At 56.2% G+C, this 19788-nt stretch overlaps 2 protein-coding genes across 11 annotated transcripts in view; one reads left to right on the top strand and one right to left on the bottom strand.

Annotated features, from left to right (window-relative positions):
* PTPN1 (protein tyrosine phosphatase non-receptor type 1) overlaps positions 1-4196 on the top strand; it is a 125561-nt gene extending 121365 nt beyond the window's left edge. For all 7 annotated transcript variants that reach the window (XM_057312473.1, XM_044385897.3, XM_044385899.3 and 4 more), the window contains one exon: positions 721-4196. In XM_057312473.1, coding sequence (XP_057168456.1) covers positions 721-907 — 187 coding nt within the window. In that variant the 3' untranslated portion in view covers positions 908-4196. The remainder of the gene's footprint in view (positions 1-720) is intronic.
* Positions 4197-5380: 1184 nt separating this feature from the next.
* The window catches only part of RIPOR3 (RIPOR family member 3), a 74372-nt gene continuing 59964 nt past the window's right edge, over positions 5381-19788 (bottom strand). For 3 of the 4 annotated variants that reach the window (XM_048222113.2, XM_026503725.4, XM_044385900.3), the window contains 12 exons: positions 19581-19726; positions 17870-17999; positions 15951-16523; positions 13980-14110; positions 12972-13095; positions 12196-12331; positions 11359-11520; positions 10609-10770; positions 9919-10121; positions 8679-8762; positions 6955-7045; positions 5381-6507 (listed from right to left, as the gene is read on the bottom strand). In XM_048222113.2, coding sequence (XP_048078070.1) covers positions 6404-6507; positions 6955-7045; positions 8679-8762; positions 9919-10121; positions 10609-10770; positions 11359-11520; positions 12196-12331; positions 12972-13095; positions 13980-14110; positions 15951-16523; positions 17870-17999; positions 19581-19726 — 2046 coding nt within the window. In that variant the 3' untranslated portion in view covers positions 5381-6403. Of the gene's footprint in view, positions 6508-6954; positions 7046-8678; positions 8763-9918; positions 10298-10608; positions 10771-11358; positions 11521-12195; positions 12332-12971; positions 13096-13979; positions 14111-15950; positions 16524-17869; positions 18000-19580; positions 19727-19788 lie in introns of those variants that run through there. The other variant, XM_044385901.3, reaches the window with a different exon arrangement.

Here is a 19788-nt window from a genome sequence, read left to right as displayed (position 1 = left end):
GGGGTACAAAGGCTGTGGAGATGCATGTGGGGAGCAGGACATCCTGTGGTCAGGGCTCTGAGGGAGGCAAGGGCGAGGGGAGAGGGAAAGGGAGCTTGCAGGAAGAGGAAGGGCCTCCACTGGCCTCTCCTGAGACAGGCCCGGCCTGAGAACACAGTGCGCGTGACCCCCGCGGGGGCTCCGGCTCGCCACCAGGAGGGCAACCAGTGTGCTGCACATAGGATGCCCGAGAAACCGTCCTACTGGCGGGATTGCACTGATGCTGGGGACTCGAGCCTGGGACGGTGGGCTGAGGGGCGGAGGGAATGCGTGATGTCCTCACGTCAGCAGCAACGAAGGCTCCTGTGTAGGGGGCCCGTGGAGGGAGTGGTAGCATGTGGGCCACACCATCGCCTTCCCTGATCTGAAGGGGAACATTCTCCAAGCAAATCCCAGGACAAATTAGCACCTATCTTTGTACCAGTATGTTTCTCAGCAGAGTCTGACCTGCCCTCCATCACTAAGGAGTCCATGGGTCTCCAGAACCATACCCTGGTGGTGGGGGCCGCCTGGGTCTCTGCGGGGAGAGGTGTGACAAGTGGGCTTCAGGCCAGTGTCCATATTGCCAAGGTCTGTTGACACGCGGCTCATTTTTTCCTGGAATTCCAACCATAATAATAGCATCCTCGCCATCGGTTTTCCCCAGAATGAGTAACTGTCTCTGTTCCCCTCCTCCCTCAGCACGAGTCCAGACACTGAAGTCAGAAGGCGGGCCATGGGGGCAGGTCCCACCCAGGGGGAGCCCTCGCCGCCCAAGGAGGGGCAGGACCAGACGCTGACTCCCTGGAAGCCCTTCCTCGTCAACGTGTGCATGGCCACGGTCCTCACGGCCGGCGCGTACCTCTGCTACAGGGTATGTTTTCACTGACGGACGTGCTGGCCGACAGCCCGGTGTTAGCTTTCAGTGCTGTGGAAGGATCTGAGCCAGTCTCGGAAGAAACAGAGTAAAGGTTTTTAAAGTCTGAAACTGTGAAGGGCTAACGAGAGAATTGAGGATTGATGCACTGGGGTTTTAAGGAGCCCTGTGGTCCCAAGAATATATAAGAGTCTAATCTCAGGGCCTTAACCTATTCAGGAGTAAGTAGAGAAAATGCCAAATATGTGTCTCTCTCTCTCTTTCTCTCTCTCTCTTTTTTTTGTTATTGTTATTTGTTTTTGAAAAAAAAATAATAGAATTACAACACATTGTTGTTTTTAACCTTTATAAAAAGCAGCTTTTGTTATTTCTGGAAAAAAAAGAGACTAGGCACTTACGAAACTTTCTTGTACCCTTAGGTGGTGTCACCAGATACACAGTTTATATTTGATTTCCCAGGGAAAGATTCCCATGCTTTTACGAATGTAAACTCCTTTGGAGAAGAGGGTGTAAGGGTTTAGGGCGCAGTCTCGCTCAGTCACTTCCTCTGCTGTGCGCAGACTGAGCTCAGCGCAGTGCCTGCGAGCTTTCCTGTTTTTAGAAGGGAAACAACAAAAGGCCATCTCTAGAAAACAAAGCCCGGCTTCTGCTTTTGCTCAGGGTGTCCCCACCGGTTTCCCATTGCTCATTTCTCTATTGGTCCCTTCTCGTTAGGGCCATCTGGGTCAGGCCCCGCCCTCATCACCCCACCTCCACAAACGGGGTTCCTCGAGGCCCCTGCCTCAGGGTGGCCACCAGCTTTTCACCCTGCCGTTGAGGTCCAGAAGGAACCATTTCCACTGCCTTCGAAATAGAAATGCCGTTTCAGTAGAAATCCACCCGTGAGCAGTGTGCCGCTGTGGGCGTGAGTGGAAGAGCGAGGATTAGCCTCAAGACTAGTCATGGAGATCACCTCACAGGACTTTCTAAAAATCATTTTAAAATACTTTCTCTCTTTCCAGGCAACCATCTTTGAGTACATCGGATGGTTTAGCAACATGTAAACAATGTTTTCCTTAGGGGTGATTTTTGGGGAGAAGGGCTGTCGTGGAAGAGAAACGCCAAGGCCCTTCGCTGGTGGCGGGGTGGCCGGGGTGCTGCCCGAGTCCGCCGCTCTGCGGGGCGGGGCCAGGCTCACCTGGAAATGTTTGGTTTCAGCCCAGTTCCTGCTCAGCAGCAGCATGTCATCTGACCCCCTCCACTCCACCCGCACCCCACTGTCCGCCTCCGCGGCCGGGGCCCACGCCCGCCCCGCTGGCATGCCGGGTGGGTACGCGCCGAGGGCAGCCTAGCCAGCCGCGACTTGGACGGGTGTTCGTTCTGCACTAGAACCACCCTCCCCGGGCTGTTGGTTCTTTTTCTGACTTTGTTTCCCCTCCCTTTCCTTCAAGTACCAAACCCACAACCCATTTTTTGAGGAGAGCAAAGGAGAGTCTGGTGCTGGTGGCCTGCGCAAGTCGCGAGGCTCGCCCCGCCGCACGCCCCCCCTTGGTGTGGCCCAGCACATCCCAGGTGGGCAGCACACGGTGTCCTCTCTCTTGACCTCCACGGAGACTGTGTGTAGTGAGCCTCTCCACTCCATATTTATTTTTTTTGTTGTTTTTGTTTTTTTCCCCAATGGCGTCCATAGTGCACTAGCATTTTCTTAAACCAATAATATATTAAAAATTTTTGATGTCAGCCTTGCATCAAGGGCTTTATCAAAAAGTACAATAATAAACCCTCAGGTAGTGCTGGGAACGTGAGACTTTGCCGTGAGCCTGCTGCGTCAGACCAGTACTAGGAAGGAGGACGGTTGTAAGCAGTCGTTATTTCGTGACATTGTGGGTAACGTGAGAAGAGGTTTGGCATATGTTTATAGAACATGGGATAATATATACTGAACGCTTGGATATTTAAGATACATGACGTGAGATTACTTTGTCCCAGTTACCCCCTCCCGGTTATCTGCTAGAACCTTGTTCTCAATCACTGCTTTCCCTGTGTGTATTAGAATGCATGTGCGGTCGTCTTGCGTCCCGATCAAATACCATGTGCTTGAAATACTTAGCTCTCTGCTTATTAATGTGCCCCATGTACAAGTCCAAATCTCCCTTTGCATGATCTGATCATTACATGGCTGTGGTTCCTAAGACTTGCTGAAATCATCGCCATTCAGCAATGGAGTGATGTTTTCCGGTAACAGATATTTGCCGAATTCCTGGCATGACACTCTGGTGACTTCCTGGTGAGGCCCGGCCTGGCCTTGTCCAGCCGGGTCCCACTGTAACTCAGACATTCCAAGGGTATGGGAAGCCGTAGTCCCACCTCACGCTCTGGACATTCAGGCAAGCAGGGTCCCCCCAACACCCTGGGGATCAGCCTCCACGGTCAGAAGTTCACGCTCTTCTCGAGCAGACTGTGATTTGGAACCAAGGCACCTGTTGGAAACCACACGTCCTGAAGCAATCTGGGTGACAGTCCCTCGGAGTCCACCTGCCGCCGTCCCGTTCCGGGGGCCTTGCTGAGAGCCACGTCTGCCCCCGCCCTTGAACCCTGGGGACTGATGGTGCTCACGACTCTTCCTACAAGGGAACTTAAGACCTCCACATTAAGTGGCTTTTTTAACAAGAAAAAAAAAAAAAAAAAAAAACCCAAGGCAGCCGTAGCTCATGAGCTGCTCTTTCGCCAGCATTTTCACATTTTGCCTTTCACGTGTTAGAAGCCCGTGCAGAGAAATTCTGTGGTGGGAACATGTGAGGCATCGCTCCGCAGAGCCGCGGTGAGGGGTGGGTGAGGCTGAGGTGCCAGGCTGGAAGCATTTTTGAGTTGGGCTTGTTTGTTTGTTTTTTGAAGTCCTGTATATGTATGTAGTAGTTCGGGTGTGTGTATATAGTAGCATTTCAAAATGGATATACTGGTTTAACCTCCTATCCTTGGAGAACAGATGGCTCTCCATCTTGTTACACGTATGTTAGAGAAGTAGCGAGCTGCTCTGCTATATGCCTTAAGCCAATATTTACTCATCAGGTCATTATTTTTTACAATGGCCGTGGAATAAACCATTTTTACAAAAATAAAAACACACAAAAAAAGCGAGGTGTTTTGGTATAATACCTTTTCAGGTGTGTGTATACATGGATGCATGATGGGGGGTGGGGGGCGCGTCTCAGGGTCTTCTGTGACCTCACAGAACTGTCCGACTGTACAGATTTCCAACTTGCCCTATAAATGATGGGTTTGCATTTTAGTTGCAACAATAAAAATTTTTTTCTAAAGAACATGGATTTGGGGTGCCTCCCGTGCCTTTGTTTAGCGGGCCTAAAGCAGGACAGGTACCTCCTGTTTCTTGCCGCCGCCAGGAAACAGGTGCTGTTGGTCAGGTGGCCAAGGGTTACTGTGGCCTCCTGGGGTTGTGCGCACCTTTGAGCTCGGGGACCTTTCCCTTCCCGGTGAGTTTATTTGACACTTCGGCCTCAACCCAGCTTCCTGGATGACGACAAAACCCACCCTCTAATCCACCCAAGTTGCTTGGAAGACTACTCAGAATGTGTCCCTAGCCAGCTGCCTGTGAGACGCACGGTCACCACGTCTCGGTACCTCCGTCGAGCCACGCTTGATGGAGAAGTGACAAGATAAAAAATTCACCTAGTCTTCCTTTCTTGTACACCATTAATCTCTAAAGTGATTGGTTGACTTTTTGTTCTGAAATAATTTCAGATTTATAAAATATTGCAAAAATAATACAAAGAATTCCCTTATATCCTCCAGGGTTGTATGACTGGCCCCTGGGCCTCCTGGCAGGATCCACAGAGCTGGGGAGTAAACACAGGCTCTGATCGTGTGACCACGGAATGCCCGCAGAGGACTGTGGCCACTGGATGGTGGTGTCACACCCACTGTCACTTCAGCCTTTGTTTCAGATACAGAAATGACATCTAAGCTTTCCAAAGAGGTGGAATGCCAGTGTGGAAAAAAATAGCTGAATTCTTAACTTTGGCACAGAAATCAGACGAGGCCAAGGGCTGGACAAAGAGAGGCCGAGCTGCTTGGTATCTGTGTAGGAGCGGGCACTTTGGGAGCCTTCTGCGAGCACGGGGAGTACCAAGGGCACTGAGCCCACAGGCTGCCCTCAGAGTGCGCGTGGGGGAGCCCGGCTGACCGAGCTGTCCACCAGAGAAAGCCCTTGGGACGGAAGGGGCCACTTTTTCCCTCCCGGGAGGTTTGGGGAAGCAACCACTGCTCTCTCCTCCTTTCAGGTAAAGGGAAACACCCATGGGGCGCCTGGGTGGCACAGTCATTAAGCATCTGTCTTCGGCTCAGGGCGTGATCCTGGCGTTCTGGGATCGAGTCCCACATCGGGCTTCTCTGCTGGGAGCCTGCTTCTTCCTCTCCCACTCCCCCTGCTTGTGTTCCCTCTCTCGCTGGCTGTCTCTCTGTCAAGTAAATCTTCGGGGGAAAAAAAAACACCCATAAAAATCGCTTTAATGGAAATTTCAGAAAATTGAACTTAGGGGCAAGGCAAATAAATACTAATAAGTTCAACGGAAAAGCGCAAAATATATACAGGAGCTTACGTGAGAAGGTATCAGTCACAGAGTCCCCAGTGCCGGTGTCGGGCGTTGCATTCATGCCCCAGGCTGTCTGCAGCTCAACACAGCAACAGTTTGGGGCATGTGTGAGGTTTTTTAATAGGTTTAAATAGGAAACAAATTTTCTTTCTTTAAACATGTTCTCCACTGAAGTCTTTTTTCAAACCAGCTCATGGCTTCCGAAGCAGTTTATTTAATAGGCCTTCCACTGACCTGCTTCCAAAGTTTCATTCCACGTTAATGAGAGAGGTCAAAGTGAATGCTCTCCTGACCTGACACTCAGCGTTTCTCGGCCAGTGGCATTTTCTTCTTTGTGCTGTTGAACACGGGGAGACTACGGTCCGTGGTCAGCAGGCTCCATGGCAGCATCTGGGCCGCAGCTCGGATGGAAAGCATGACTCGTGAAACCTTGGCTCCGTGCCTTCTCACCGTCCCCAGCTTGCCGAGGGGACAGCTTGCTGCTGCTGACAGGACCCGCTGCGTCCTCCTCAGCAAGAGCGGTCGGCTCACTTGCCAGTTCACCCCCATTCGTTACTGAAGCAGAACCCGCAGGGAGGCCCTAAGTGCCGCACGTTCCCCTTGGAGCCTTTCACTCCAGGCCGCATCCTGCCTGGCCTCGGCCCCCTCGGAGTGCAGCTGACTGGGGAAGGTCAGAGTCTCAAAACCCAAAGCTGATCATGTGATTAAAGCCGCGCAGCCTTCAGAGCGCCATGCATCCCTCTGCTCCCGTACGAAAAGCCTCATCCGTGTAACTGGTTTGGAAATGGAGGGAGCAGCTCTGGCCAGCTCACACTTACGGGGGAGCACACGGCGTTCCCCCACCGCAGACTCCGTCCCTGTGTCAAGGCGGGGCAGGAGCGAAAACGGAGATGCCAGATTGGAGCTCATCAGCTGAGGCTTAAAATATCGTGATTTCAACATCCGCTTCCTGGCAAAAGGCCTCTTCTCTTTGTTCCAAGTAGAGTTTGTCCATCTTCTCAAAAGCCAAGCGTCCTTTCTCACCTGAAATATTAAGGTGCTCCGTCACTGGATTGTGTCCTGCTCTGGTGAGCCAAGATGGCCTTAGTGCTGACTGACACCTGGGTCTTGGGTGCTGCTATAAGGGGCACAGGTGGGGAGCATTGGGGAGCTCCTGCCAGCCACTCACATGGGCCCAGTGCCTCGCCCCTGCATTCAAGACAGAATTTGCTGAATTGTATTCCTGCCTTGCATCTGGCTTTCATTCCCCAGGATCATAAACTAAAGTTTAAGAGGGAAATAAAGCACTCCTTGCTACCTCAACTATGAAGGAAACCCGTCTTGGCCAAATGCAGTTAAGCGGGTCGCTAACAGTGCCCCCAGCCCATATGCTATTTTGCGTCTTGGAGGGCTGGCCGTGGCCTCTCTGGCACAGCCTTCCAGAGGTCCTCGGGCACCCCACTGCACCCGGCGTTTGGTGCTGTACATTACCAAACGACAGTGTGGCTTCCCGGGCTGCTGTTCTCACGGCCTCCAGGTCAGACTGGCACAGGCTGGCGATCTGATCGATGCTTTCGATGCCCTGTTGGAGGTGGGGGGGGGGGAGGATCCATTAGGGGATATTTTAAGTAGCAGGTGGAATCTACTTTTATAAGCTCTGCAAGACCCCAGCCCTGGCATGGTCTTTGGGGCTTCAGCCCTTTCCTTTTCTGAAGGCTTATAGGTTTCTGATGTGGCCTCGAGTTCATCAGAAGTGCCATTGGAAGTGCCTCACTTTTTCCATCCTGACACCTGCTCGTGATCCAGGCCATGGGCAGAGCTTTATGGATACCTTCTAGAAGGCCTATCTTGAAAATGGGAAGACCTGCTTCCCTCTGGACCCTCCTACCTCCTCCTCTCTCTCATGACTGTCCCCTCCTGGTCAGACCGTGAGCGCGTCAGTCAGGGCCCAAGTTTGGGCACAGCTGACCCTGGCTGCTCTCCTCCAAGGCCAAGGACCAGAGCGCACTTCGGCTGCTTCTCCAGGGTCCCCACCCCTAACCCCTTACTGGTTGGTTGATTATAACCAGGTGGTCCTCTTAGAATTTCTCTTTGGTTCTTTCCAGAACGAATGGGGTGAGTGAGTTTTAATCTATTTTTCATCTAGCAGATTGGCAGTGGTTTTTCTGAAACGAGAGTTCCAGATGCAGGGGAGGTAGAGGCAAGATGGACATCCGCTCACATCTGCTTTTGGGAGTGTCGGTGGCTGAGCTGTATCTAGAAATTCCAAAAGTTCCATATTCTCTGACCTGGAGTCACGCTTCGGAGAGTCCAGCCTAAGGAAATCATTCAGAACTCCATATATTTTTTTTAAAGGCTTGGTACACAAAGATGCTCATAACGACACTATTTATGATGAAAAAATGGATGATGAACTTCAGTTTTCTACCACACGAGAGTGGGGGAGTCCGTTAGCTTAAGACGGCCCCTTCATAGAGACTTCGAAAGCACTGCCAGCCTGCCACTGAGAGTTCCTGTTTTACTCACTGCTTTTATTTTATTTTATTTTTTAAAGATTTTATTTATTTATTTGACAGAGAGAGACAGCCAGTGAGAGAGGGAACACAAGCAGGGGGAGTGGGAGAGGAAGAAGCAGGCTCATAGCAGAGGAGCCTGATGTGGGGCTCGATCCCGTAACGCCAGGATCACGCCCTGAGCCGAAGGCAGACGCTTAACCGCTGTGCCACCCAGGCGCCCCTACTCCCTGCTTTTAAATTGTATTTAGCATGACCCACAATTTTAAATGCTCACCCACACCCACAAACAAAAGAAATACAGCAAAATGCCAACAGTACTTTCTGCTGAGTATTAGGATGATGGGTAACTTCTGCGTTTCTGTATGTCGCACCTTTTTTTTCCCTACAAGTAGCTGAGGGTGCTTTTAGAATTTTTCAATTGAGGTTAGTCAAACGTAGCATCCAAGGCCTCAGAAGTGAGTCCCTGGGGCCACCTGCTTGTTCAAGCACAGCCAGAGCAAACGCTCCTTGACTACTGTCGAGGGGCCACTGCGGGCGGAGCTGACATCTCCCCTAAAACGAGCTCTTCGGGGGCTGTTTTTGGGTTTTGGTGGTTCTGTTTTGTTTCAGTTTTTTGCTGGTGGTAATTCCAGTGGAATAACGTTGGCATGAACTAACTTCGGGCTGCTCCCCGCCCCAGCGAGGACAGGTTAGACTCACCCTGAGGTGTTTTAGCGCCATACACGCGGCCTGCTGGAGCTTGGCGTCGTTCTCGGTCAGGGCGTTGGTGTAGAAGAGCAAAGCCTGGGGAAGGAGGCTGCTGTGAGCGGGGGCTGGCCAGTCCTCCCAGTGCTGGCCCTGATCTAGTCATCTTTGGGCCAGGTGCACCCAGTCTTGGGGTGTCTGCTGCCACATTTGGTTTATCTCTAAAAACACTGGTCCCTGGGCTGATGGTAATCAAAGTGAAGAAGGCTCTGTTTGTCTAATAATACTTCCCAAATCGAGAGGAAGTGTGACCTTAGAGAAATCAGATGTCCGGCCGGGGCCAACGGAAGAATTACGCGTCCAGAGGGAGGCGGCCTTGTGGGCGGAAAGCAGAGCTGCTGCCTAAGGCCCGAGGGCAAAGCCTCCCTTCCCTTCGGCCCCCTTTCCCAGTCACGGCGATGGCCCTGTCCCCTCAGCCACCTCAGCCAGAAGAGAGCTGGCACCGGCTTCCCAAAATGGCACAGGTTCATTAGGAAGCATGTGAGAATGCACCTGGCCAAGGGGTGGCCCAAGAGACCTTAGGAAGGCCTCGATCTTGCCCTTCTCCACCCTGGGCGCGGCTACCTTAAATCTAGGATAGTCATGGGTCCAGAAACCTAAAAGGCAGAGGGGTCCAATTTCTTGGTTTTCAGATCGGCCAGATACAGTGAACCAGCCAGCCGTACACATTAATTGGAAGTAAGTGAGGATGACCGTGAGAAGCCTAAAGAAGAGATACTCTACATGCAAGCGACCTCTCAGACCAAATGGATGGGACATGTGTCGGAGGCACCAAGAGGAACGAGGGGATCAGGCGGTGGCGGGAGGTTCTGTGGGGTCCTCAGGTGACCGCGCCAGCCCAGTCCAGCCCGGATTCCTCCGCAGGGCTGGTGTCGCCCAGGGCCACGGCAGGAAAAGGGCTGCGTTTGCGCCGTTGGGGCATCCCAAAAGCAAAATGTCTTGGGGTACCTGGCCGGCTCCGTTGGCAGAGCACGCGACCCTTGATCTCGGAGTTGTACATTAGAGCGGGCTCAGAGATTACTTAAAAAAAAAAAAAATCTTTAAAAAACCAAAATATCTTGCAGCAAATGCAGCCCCCTTCAACACATCACTCACTCCTTTGGAGTATTTTTCTGAGAGAGAAAGCTGACCTCCCCACAACACAACGTGCCCACATGTAGCCAGGGGGCTGCCATCTCCTGTCCTCATGCCATACCTTTTCCCGAAAGCTCTTGTTCCTGGCTGCGCCGGCCAGGCGAGCACTGGCTGCCCTGCACACTCGCGGGGTCCCGTCCAGCTGGAGCAGTGCCCAGGCCTTGAGTGTTTGGGGCAGGGGCTGGAGCTGGCGCAGCCGCTTGCCCCGCAGCTTCCTGACCGCCTTGCCCTGCCCCGCACACTGCAGCTCCTCCACGACTGTCACTGGAAGAGAGAAGTGGACCAGGGTCCCTCTGGTTGCCGTGGCCAGTGCAGCTGCAGGTCTGTGTGGCCGCTGCCAGTAGCGGTGGGGAGCGAATCCCGGGGCAAGCCCATGTGATCACCAAGGCTCAGTCTGGATTGGTTTCAGAGGGGCCTCCTGGAATCTCTCGGAAGGCTTTCTAGCAAAGGATCAGATACACCCTGAAAATTAATAAAACCTCAGCCCGTACTTCAAGGACGCTGGCCAGCCGCGCGTCACCCTCGTATCCAGCTCTGACCCCTGCTCTGAGCTTTGTAAAACCTTCCCTTGGAGCTCACTGCACGACGTGGGATCTCATTAAATCTGGGTTCTCCAAAGAACAGCCGGAGGGGAAAGATGCCGTGGCTCGGAGAAACCGGCTTCCAGAGAGCCAGGACCGAGGGCTCCACGGATGGGTATCCCTCCGTTCTTCCGGGGTTGCTTGGAGGCCCCCACCCGCCCAGCCCCTACCTTCCTTGGTGAGCTGCACGAAATGCTTCTCCAGGTCAGAGACGCCGTGCCTCTGCAGGTAGCTGTGGAACTGGAACCAGGTGACCGTCCGTTCTTCGGGAGGCCCGGCTCCGGGGAGCAGCCCACCGCAGCTGACCACCTGCTCCAGGAGCCGCCTGCATGCTGGCGAGACACAGGAGAAGGCCGTGAGGAGAGGCCCGGCCCCCTGGCTTCTCCGCCAGGCGCAGCTGGGTCCGTTGAAAGGCTAACGGCACGTGGGCCAGAGCATGTCGTAGCTGGGGTCTGCAGGCCCCAAGGCAGGCGTTCTTGGGGTGCATCCCCTGCCTCGGGCTGGGCCAGGAGCTGGTTAGAGCGGCCCAAGTTCCAGAGCCCCTGGAAGGGAGTACGACTGTCACCCTTCAGTCATCGACAAAGGAAGACGCTCTGTACCCTGGGGAAGAGTCCAGCCAACATTGGAGGACACCGTTTCCTGCCTACCTTCCCATAAACGTTCTTTCCTAACCCCTTAAGATTCTGGTGGAAGCTACGCAGAAAGCTACGAAGCATTTTCTATGCGGAAAAATGCACGACCGGCTAACATTGGCAGCCTCAGGGTTTCGCAGACCCCTTCCTGTCCCCAGTGAGAGGAGGCGACTTGTGGGCGAGCTGAGAACCGTCCTCCCTTTGGTGTCATGAAGACACGGGGATGCGGGCGGGCTAGAACTTGGCCCCGGGAGGACGAAACACAGCGTTGCTTGGGGCGGGGGGTACCTATTTCCAGCTGCCCTGGGTACTTCCCTCGGACTCTGTGCACGAACGTTTTCTTGAGCTGGTTCAGCAGCGTCGTGGCAGGGCAGGACAGGACCCTGCCGGGCTCCGTGCACCCTCTCCACAGCTTCAGGCACCCCTTCCTCCGAGCGGTCTGCGGGATGACTGAAAGCCCGGGTCAGGACCCCGCTGATGGTGGGGAAGGGCCAGGAACGAGGCAGCCCAAAGTTTCCTCCCGCTCTAAGGCCTGAGACGTCAGGGAGGTGAGGCATGACCGGACTCCATGCAGCTTCCCTTCCCACATCCCAGTGCGACCCACGAGGACAAGCAGCTTCAGCTGTGAGCTCCTTGCCCAGCTTGTCCCCACAGTCCCCACAGCAACTGAGACAGCTGCCGCCTCTAGCCTCTCCTTATGGACACGGGGAGGTTCCATGGGGGGCAGAGGCAGGACTGAGGTCACAGGTACTGTTTGTGTTTGAGTGCATGCTCTGTGCCTCGAATGTGTCCTGGGGATTACTTCATTGAACACTCTCCCGTGGCCTCCCCTCTATACAGATGGGGGAGCTGAGGCCCAGAGAGGTGAATCATTTTCCCAGTCACACAGCAGACGGAAGAGTGTGTGCCGCCGACTCCAAGGCTGTGTGGCCTCCTCTCCCGGCCCCACAGTATGTGTGTCAGAGAACAGCCCAGCCGCCACCACCCCAACGCGTCCGCCCTGGGCTCCAGTTAACTTTGGACATCAGGAAGGAAGACGAGCACCCCCCCCCAGCCCCGGGCTTCGAAAACCATTGCTTCATGCCATTCACAAGAGCCGCCCGTGGGTGGTGGGCAGTCACTTACTATCTTCAATGGATGTTGCCTTGCTGGCCTTCTCGAAGTCAAGCACAGAAAGCATCTCCAGAACCTCCTTTTGCTGCACAGCCTCTTCCAGAAGGCACTCCTGGACCATCGTCGACAAATTAGGAGAGGCCAGTTTCTGGAAAGTAGCCCACAATGCTCCAGGTTAGCACAGAACATGCCCCTCTGAGGTCAGCCATCACGACTGCAGCTCCCGCCTCCCCCCTGCCCATCCTTTCTATACCGACGGTAGCTCTCTGTCGTTCTGGGATTCCTGATTCACCCAGGTGGCAGAGATGGTGGGATGGGGGCTGTGACTGCCGGGGGCCACCTTTGCCACCAGAGAGGGCTAGCCTGCCTGAGGGTGCAGCCAGCCAACGCAGGAAAGCAGAGCGGCGAGAGACCCAGGTACGATGATATCTGAAACCCTGGATCCAGCTGGGCCTGAAGCCTACCCCTGGGCCTTTCAATTCTGTGAGCCAGAAAGCTCCTTCTGGTTGAGCCAGCTTGGACGGGAGTTCTGGTGTCTGCAGCTGAAGGAGCCGCGGCCACTGCTTTTGGTTCAGTGCTTGGGATGCATAAGAGCCACGGGACTATTCACCCAGGCCTGAACCTTCCACAAGGAATCTCCTCAGTCTCCCTGGCTCTCAGGGCGGGGGGTCTCTCTTCCTGGCATCACGCTCCCCACCACCATCAAGAGCAGTTCTTTGCAAAGAGGACTCCCAACCCCCAACCCGGTTTCCCAGCAAGCCGTCCCCCCGCCCCACAGCCCTCAGCACCTGCAGCAGAGCTCTGCAGACTTGGAGGTGGACCGTAAGCAGCCTGTCCAGCTCCAGGGTCCCGGCCGTGAGCTCCGTAGCAGACGCCTTCCGTGGGGGCGGCGAGGGCGGGGTCCTGTCCTTTCTGAGTTGGATTGAGAAGAACCGGGTGACCATTCCAGTTAGCAGTCCAGCCCCCTCCCAGAGTAGAAGAAACCCTCCCTCCCTGGACAGTGCTGATCAGGGAGGCCCACTCCGGGTCCCAGGGAGATAGAGTTATACCAAGGACAAGACTAAGAGAAAAGGAAAAGCAGCAAAAGCCGGCAACAACTCAAAACAGGTGGTGGGATGGTGTGGGCCCTGGACACGGGGAAGCTCTGGACAGCTCTGCCCCCCTGGCCTCAGTGTACTCATCTGTAAAGTGGGGACAGGAATACCAAGCTCGGGGCAGTGAGGGGTAAGTGCGGCCCTGCCAGCCAGCAGGCCTGCCACCATGTTGGCTTCATGGTAGGAGCTGGGCCCGAGGACACTGTGACACTGGGATGTCGGGTAGAAGTGCCCCCCCCTCCCCGTGGGATCGTGAGAGGAGAGGACTGAGTTTACTGGGTATCCTCTTCAGTGCTGCTGAGATTTGGTACGGGAGCCAGGCATGAGCGGGGCAGTTGGGGGCTGCCTAGCTGAGAAAGAAGCAGGTGTCGGAGGTGAGGGCGGATGGCTGGGCAGAACAGGGAGCTCAGTCACTGCTCACTGCTGCTCGTATGTGGGCCTTATCGTCGTTCTTTAAGGTAAACACAAAATAGCCCGTTGCTCAGAGCTCAGGACCGTGCTGGGGGACTGTCACTCCCTCAGTGGTCAGTATAGGCCTGCTCTGCGCCAGGCAGGGGGCACGCAGGGGCGGGCGCACGATAGACAAACACGGTAAGTACAAATTGGGCCCAGGGCAAAGGAAGGCACCAGCCAGGAGGCCGACAGGAAGCGTGGAACTGAGGCTAGTCCCAAGGGTCAGCACTGGGAGGGGAGTGCACTTACCGGGGACCCTGGCAGCCCCCAAACAGGGACAGCTCCTGCGGGGCTAGGTCGGCGTTGAGGAAGGCGAAGCTCTCCAGGATGCACTCCATCAGGCTCTCAGCAGAGGCGTGCTCCTGCCGGGCTCCGCGGGGCTGCGGACGGAGCGGGAGCCCTTAGGGCAGACCCTTAGGACGGGGGCTCACGAGCACCGTCCACCAGCAGGGCTGCGAGCCTCAGCTGCCCAAGGGCGATCCCCCAAGTCAAGGACGGGCGCAGGGGCGCGGCACTCCCCGAGGTCCCTCCCAAATAGCCTGCGACGAGGTGTGGCTCGGGAGCACAAGGGACGTGGATCTGAAAGGCCTCACCTGGCTCACAGAGCCCACAGGGACAGGGTGAGGGGAGCGAGTGGGTGATGCAGGTGGGGAGCAGGAGAACGTGCGCCCTCCCCCAAGAGGCCGGGCTGCTGCTCTGCCCTGGCGGACACCTGCCACTGGGGAATGTGGGGTCAAGGCTGCCAAAATGTTCGATTTTCATAAAAAAAAAAAAAAAAAAAAAGCTGGAAACCTAGATTTTCGCGGGAAGCTGCCAGTTTTTACATATTGGCAACCGATTCCAAATTATTTTAAGAAGATGGCGTGGGTCAAGCCAAACACCGGCTGCCGGGAGCCTCTAGATCTCAAGTGTCTCTCCTCCCAGGGAAAGGTGGGAGGAGAGGACATTTGAGGCCCCCCTGACTGGCAGGGGTGGGGAGAGAGTGCTGGTGCCACGGCGCCTCCACGGGTCACGTCTCCCAAAGGCAGGTCCCCTCCTCGGCATCTAGAAATCCACTGCTGGAGATTTTGGTCTCTCCGTTCGTGGCGGGACTCCGGGGCTTGCCGTGTCCCCATCCCCGCCGCGCCCAGGCCTTGTCCCACACAGACTGCACCCAGATTCTGCCTTGAGAGCCGGGACGAGGCTCCCAAAAGTGGAGCCCGCAGAGAAAACCTTGAGTAACAAGAGAATGACAAGGCTAGCTGTGAGATTCCCTCGCCTGATAGAAACACACACACACACACACACACACACACACAGCCGGTTCTCCTGACTCCAGGTGTCCCGAACATCACTCCTAGGAGAAGCGCAGAGACCGCGAGCCTCGGGTCACGACGTTCTCATCAGCCCGTCAGTACAGAACCCGGTTTTATGTGTGTTTCTGGGTAAAGACACCGTATTGAATTTGCACCGACGATTCATCCGCACGGAGCCAAGCCCCCCGGCGCGGGGACTCACGCCGGACCGAGGCTGAGCTTGCATGCGCGTCGTCGCGAGGCCCATCCCGGCCTCCCTGTGCTCGGGAGTGCTACGCTGAGCTTTAGCGCTGCGGCTGGGGCCGTTTTAAATCTTGAAATCCGCCCCCAAATAATATTTGAAGAGAGCCGTGAAACTATTTCAGTACCAGTGTGTCCTACACCAAAGACGGAGGATCCATCAATCAACTGATGTTTAAGTCAGTGCCGGCGTTACGCATTTTATTGTCCATACATTTAAAATCATGTAATTGGAAAATGGAATGATCTGCCCAGACCGGCACCCCTGAGAACCACCCGAGGACGGCCCTGGCCACAGGCCCTGCCGAGGAGCCCGTTCAGGGGAGGGTACGCAGCTGCGTGGGGCCTTCTGTGGCACCAGCTCTGACCCCGAACACATCCCAGGTTTGGGAATGGAACACCAGCTTCAGCCCCACCTGCCTGGGTCAGAAGATGCCAGATGGGGCTGGGTTCTTCCTTGGCCAGACGCAGAGCAGGTTATCTACCCTGATCCCCAACGTCCTCTTATAATCCCCCTCCCAGCCAGTGAGGGCCATTATTCTCCCCACTTGACAGATGAGCAGACTGAGGCCCAGAGGGAAGACCTTGCCCAGGATGCCGGCCCAGGCTGGCCGCCCCCAGAGACTCCGCCCCCTTGTAAGGCACCGGTAAAGCAGGGCTGCCGCCCCTCGGTGAATAAACGCACCTGCAGCCGCTCCCGGAGGCCGAGAACCTGGTACTCCAGCTGCCGCAGCTGCGGCTGGGCGGGGTCCACGGACCTCAGTAAATCCAGGACCTCTCGCAGGGGCCTCTCGAGGGTCGCCTCAGGCCCATCCACTCTGTCCTCGGTTTCTCCTTCATCGTGCTCTTTCTGGCTACCCAGGGCTGTATGGTCGTGGAATGGGGAGCCCCGTGGCAGCTCGGGGTCCCCTATTCCCAAATTCCTCCAGCCAGGCTGCTCCACAAAGGAGCCTCCCGCCAGGTGGGCCATCTCTGGCCGGAGGCCCAGGGGCTGGGCGTCCTCCTGGGCCTCCTCTTCAATGGAGGTGTTGGGGCCAATGGCCAAGGGCAGGAAGCCCACGTCTGAGGTGGATGCTGACGTGCTCGTCTCCGTGTCTCGGGGGTCCTCGGAGCTGAACGAGTCCATCTCGGGCAGCTCCTGACTCCGGCTCCGCAGCCCAGGGCCCCGAAGGTCGTTGTCAGATAGGTAGCTGAGGATGGAGGGGGCCCTCGGGCCCCCCAGCAGCAAAGCCTGCTGCGCGGGCTGCTGTAGGACAGACTGGGGCAGGGGACACAGCACCAGCCTTACTGCCACACCCGGGACGACAGCAGGGCCCCCAGCAGCGCTTCCCTCCCTAAACACGCTGCATACCCACCCTGTCGGCGTGACTGAGGCCCACCAGGGTGACCGGCGGTGCTGACAGGACCCTGCAGCCTCTCCTCACTGATCCCCCATCATCCCTCTAACTCACTCTTTTCTAGCCGCTGAGGCCACCGTGCTGTTTCTCAAGTCCTCCAGGCTCCTCGCCTTCCTGTCCCAGGGCCATTGCAGTGACCGTGTTCTCTTCCTGGAACATTCTTCCCCCTAGGTCTCTGGGGTCGTGCCCTTGCCCCCTCAGGCCCTCACTCAAATGGCACCTTCTCTGGGGACCTTCCCCTGCACACCCTATTTTAAGGAGCAAGTCCCACCTTGCCCCAGCAGTCCCCTCCCCCTTCCTGCTTATGCTCCCACGGTCCCTACCCCCTTGGGCAGGCGGTGCTCCCTGAGGGCACCGTCCTCACCTGGCCTAGAACAGAGCCTGGCACAGAGTTCTGAATGAGTGACGCGAATGGGCGAGCCCTTGCCCCCTCTGCTACAGCCCTTCCCATCCCCTCAGGCAGACCCCTAATAACGCTTGATGTTCCCACAGCACCACCTGTTCTCTCAGGCCTTCTTTCAAGCACTTCTCATTTATTAACTCGTTTAACCTTTGCAAGCTCCCACCGAGTGATGCTGTTGTTTTCAGTTCTCTGATACAGAAATTGACGGCCAGAGAGGTTGAGTGACTTGCCCAAGGTCACACAGCAGGGGAGAGGCATAAGCAGAATTTGACCCCCACTTGTGTGGCTACCAAGTCCATGCTCTGGGACAGATGTGATTTTTTTTTTTTTAATTCCGTTAAAAAAGTATGTCAGGCCAAAATATGGAAGAAGTTGACAACAATAGTTGGCACTAAGGAAAGAACCTAGATCTCTCGAGGTCACGGGAAAGAGATGTTTTACTGTGCACTGCGTCAAGGTATTACGAGAAACAAATTAAATTTAATTTTAAAACAAATAAATTGGAGGCCAAGGCTATGGCGGGAGTGGTAGAACCATCCAGAGAACCCCAATTCCAGACATCCAGGAGAACCAGCCAAGCCCAGAACCAAGTCCAGAGGCCCCCAGAATGGAGGGTTGACAGTGAGGAAGAAAAAGTACCGAAAACCATGCAGGTTGACCCCAAAACAAGGGAGGCTGAGTCCAGAGCTTGCTACCCCCGGAGGCGCCAGGCTGCTCTGCCCAGCCCCGCATGCTGGCCCCTGGGGAGCTGCCGCAGTCTGCAACCCCAGCGTGACCGCAGCATCCCTGCCCCCGCTCACTCACCAGGTAATACCTCTCTCGGAAGCTGGGGGTGCTTGGGGGTGTCCAGTTGTACAAGGAGCCCTTCCTGCTGCCCATGGAGAACTTGCCTATGGGGCTGGGTGACATCAGGAAGCTCTCAGTATCAAACGGGCTGGAGGAGAGAGCAGAAGGGCAGGGTGTCAGCAATGCCTGGGAGGACACCGGAGCACAGACCAGACCCGGGGGACTTATAAGAGGGATGGAGGCTTGGTGGGGCCCTGGCCTGGGGTCACAGGCACAGCCTGGGGACTCTAGGTGCACATTCTCAACCCCCTTGGGAACTCAGACTTCCACCACCCTGAGTGCTCTGAGCCAGAGGGCAAGGGGCAGCCATCGGCCACCACTCATGTGAATGGGACCCCCTTTAGAGGTCCCCTCAGAAGCTCAGCAGAGGCACAATGGACACTCAGTTCTGCCATTTCCTGGGTCAACAATGTCACCACCCCTCTCGTCCTCATCTGTAAAGGGGCGCCATTATCTATCAAAGGACCTCTGTCGGTCCTGGTCACAGGTAAAGCTGGGACTCCAAAGGGAACATGTGAAACACAGGGCAAGTGGAGCTCAGCTGGGCCCTCACTGAGCCTGCTTGGGGAGCCAGGTCTGGGCAACCTCCCCGCCCCACCGAAACCTGCTCGCTCTCCTTTGCACAAAGGCCTGGCTCTCGCTCCGCGGGGCCCAGACACTGCAGGCACCTCCTGGGAAGCCTCCCCTGCCTGCCTAGGGCAGCTGCAGGCCACGGGATGCCTGCGGCCTTGCATTTGCCTGGCCTCCAGCTGGACAGCACGGGGCTGCCCACCACCCTATAGACTTGAGGGGCCTCCCGGGGAAGAAGTGTGCTCAGCGCCCCCAGACAGATGAAGACACTGAGGCTGCAGGGACTCATTCGCTCCAATTCACCCAGCTCACTGGGGAGAGGGCAGCATCCAGTGACCCCGGGCTCCAACGCCCACCCCAGAAAGAAGAGACTGGCCCCAACCGGTCAGAGCAAGCACCAGAACAGAGGAAGCATGTTTCAGCCCTTAGGTCCTGCTGCCTTGGGGGGCAAAGAGAATTCTCTTGAAACAGGTTTCATTTGGAGGAAGAGCAAACTACAAAGCCTGCGGAGACCACTAGCATTCATGGAATGGCCCAAGAAGGTGATGAGTCAGCCGCCCCGGACGGGCGTCCCCCCCTGGTCCCCTGCGATGCCTGATGGAGAGCCCCTCACCCCCGGGGAAGTGGTTGTTTTCACGAGTGTCCCCCATCCGTGGAGTCTGTGGTCCAGGGGGGCTAAGTGACTGCTCGGGCTGCACCTGCTGGACGGCAGGGGCCAGTGGGAAAGGAGGTGGTGGGAGCAGTAAGGAGACCCCTCCTGGGCAGAGGCCAGGCTCCTCCATGCACCCCAGCCCAGGAGGCCCCTGGTAAGGGCTCTGGCCGGCACGGGTCTTTAGTTGTGAGAAGGGAATTGGAACTCAGAGGGGCGGGGAAGGTGGGGTGGACAGAGGCCACAAAGAAGTCTGGGTTCCAGACTATCTGTGGGGCAGAAGGAGCGCGGGCGCGCTCACGAATGGGCGCTAGGGTGCGGTCAGACCACCAGGGGGAGCCAGGGAGGCCCCTCATCTCTCCACTCCAGGCGGGAGTCCTGTGGGTGGGAGTTTGGGGCTGGCCTTGGGCAGGGGCCTCAGGACCCCAGAAGGCGGTGGCCCCCACTCACTTCCACAGCACCTCCAGCTGCAGCTTGATGGTGCCCAGCTCTGTGATGTCCACCACGATCACCTGCGGCCTGGTCGTGAAGAAGTCAGTGATGTCGCACGTCACCGAGCCCACTGCCAGTGAACTCAGGCCCCTCAGCTCTGTCACCTGGGGGGTGGGAGTTGTGGATGGTGTCTGAGCTGAGCCCCTGCACACCCCGGCCCCGCCCC

The sequence above is a fragment of the Ursus arctos genome, unplaced genomic scaffold, assembly GCF_023065955.2.
Source record: "Ursus arctos isolate Adak ecotype North America unplaced genomic scaffold, UrsArc2.0 scaffold_16, whole genome shotgun sequence".
Classification (NCBI taxonomy): domain Eukaryota; kingdom Metazoa; phylum Chordata; class Mammalia; order Carnivora; family Ursidae; genus Ursus; species Ursus arctos.
The sequence above is the reverse complement of the archived record's forward strand: the minus strand, read 5'-3'. Positions and strand labels throughout refer to the sequence as shown.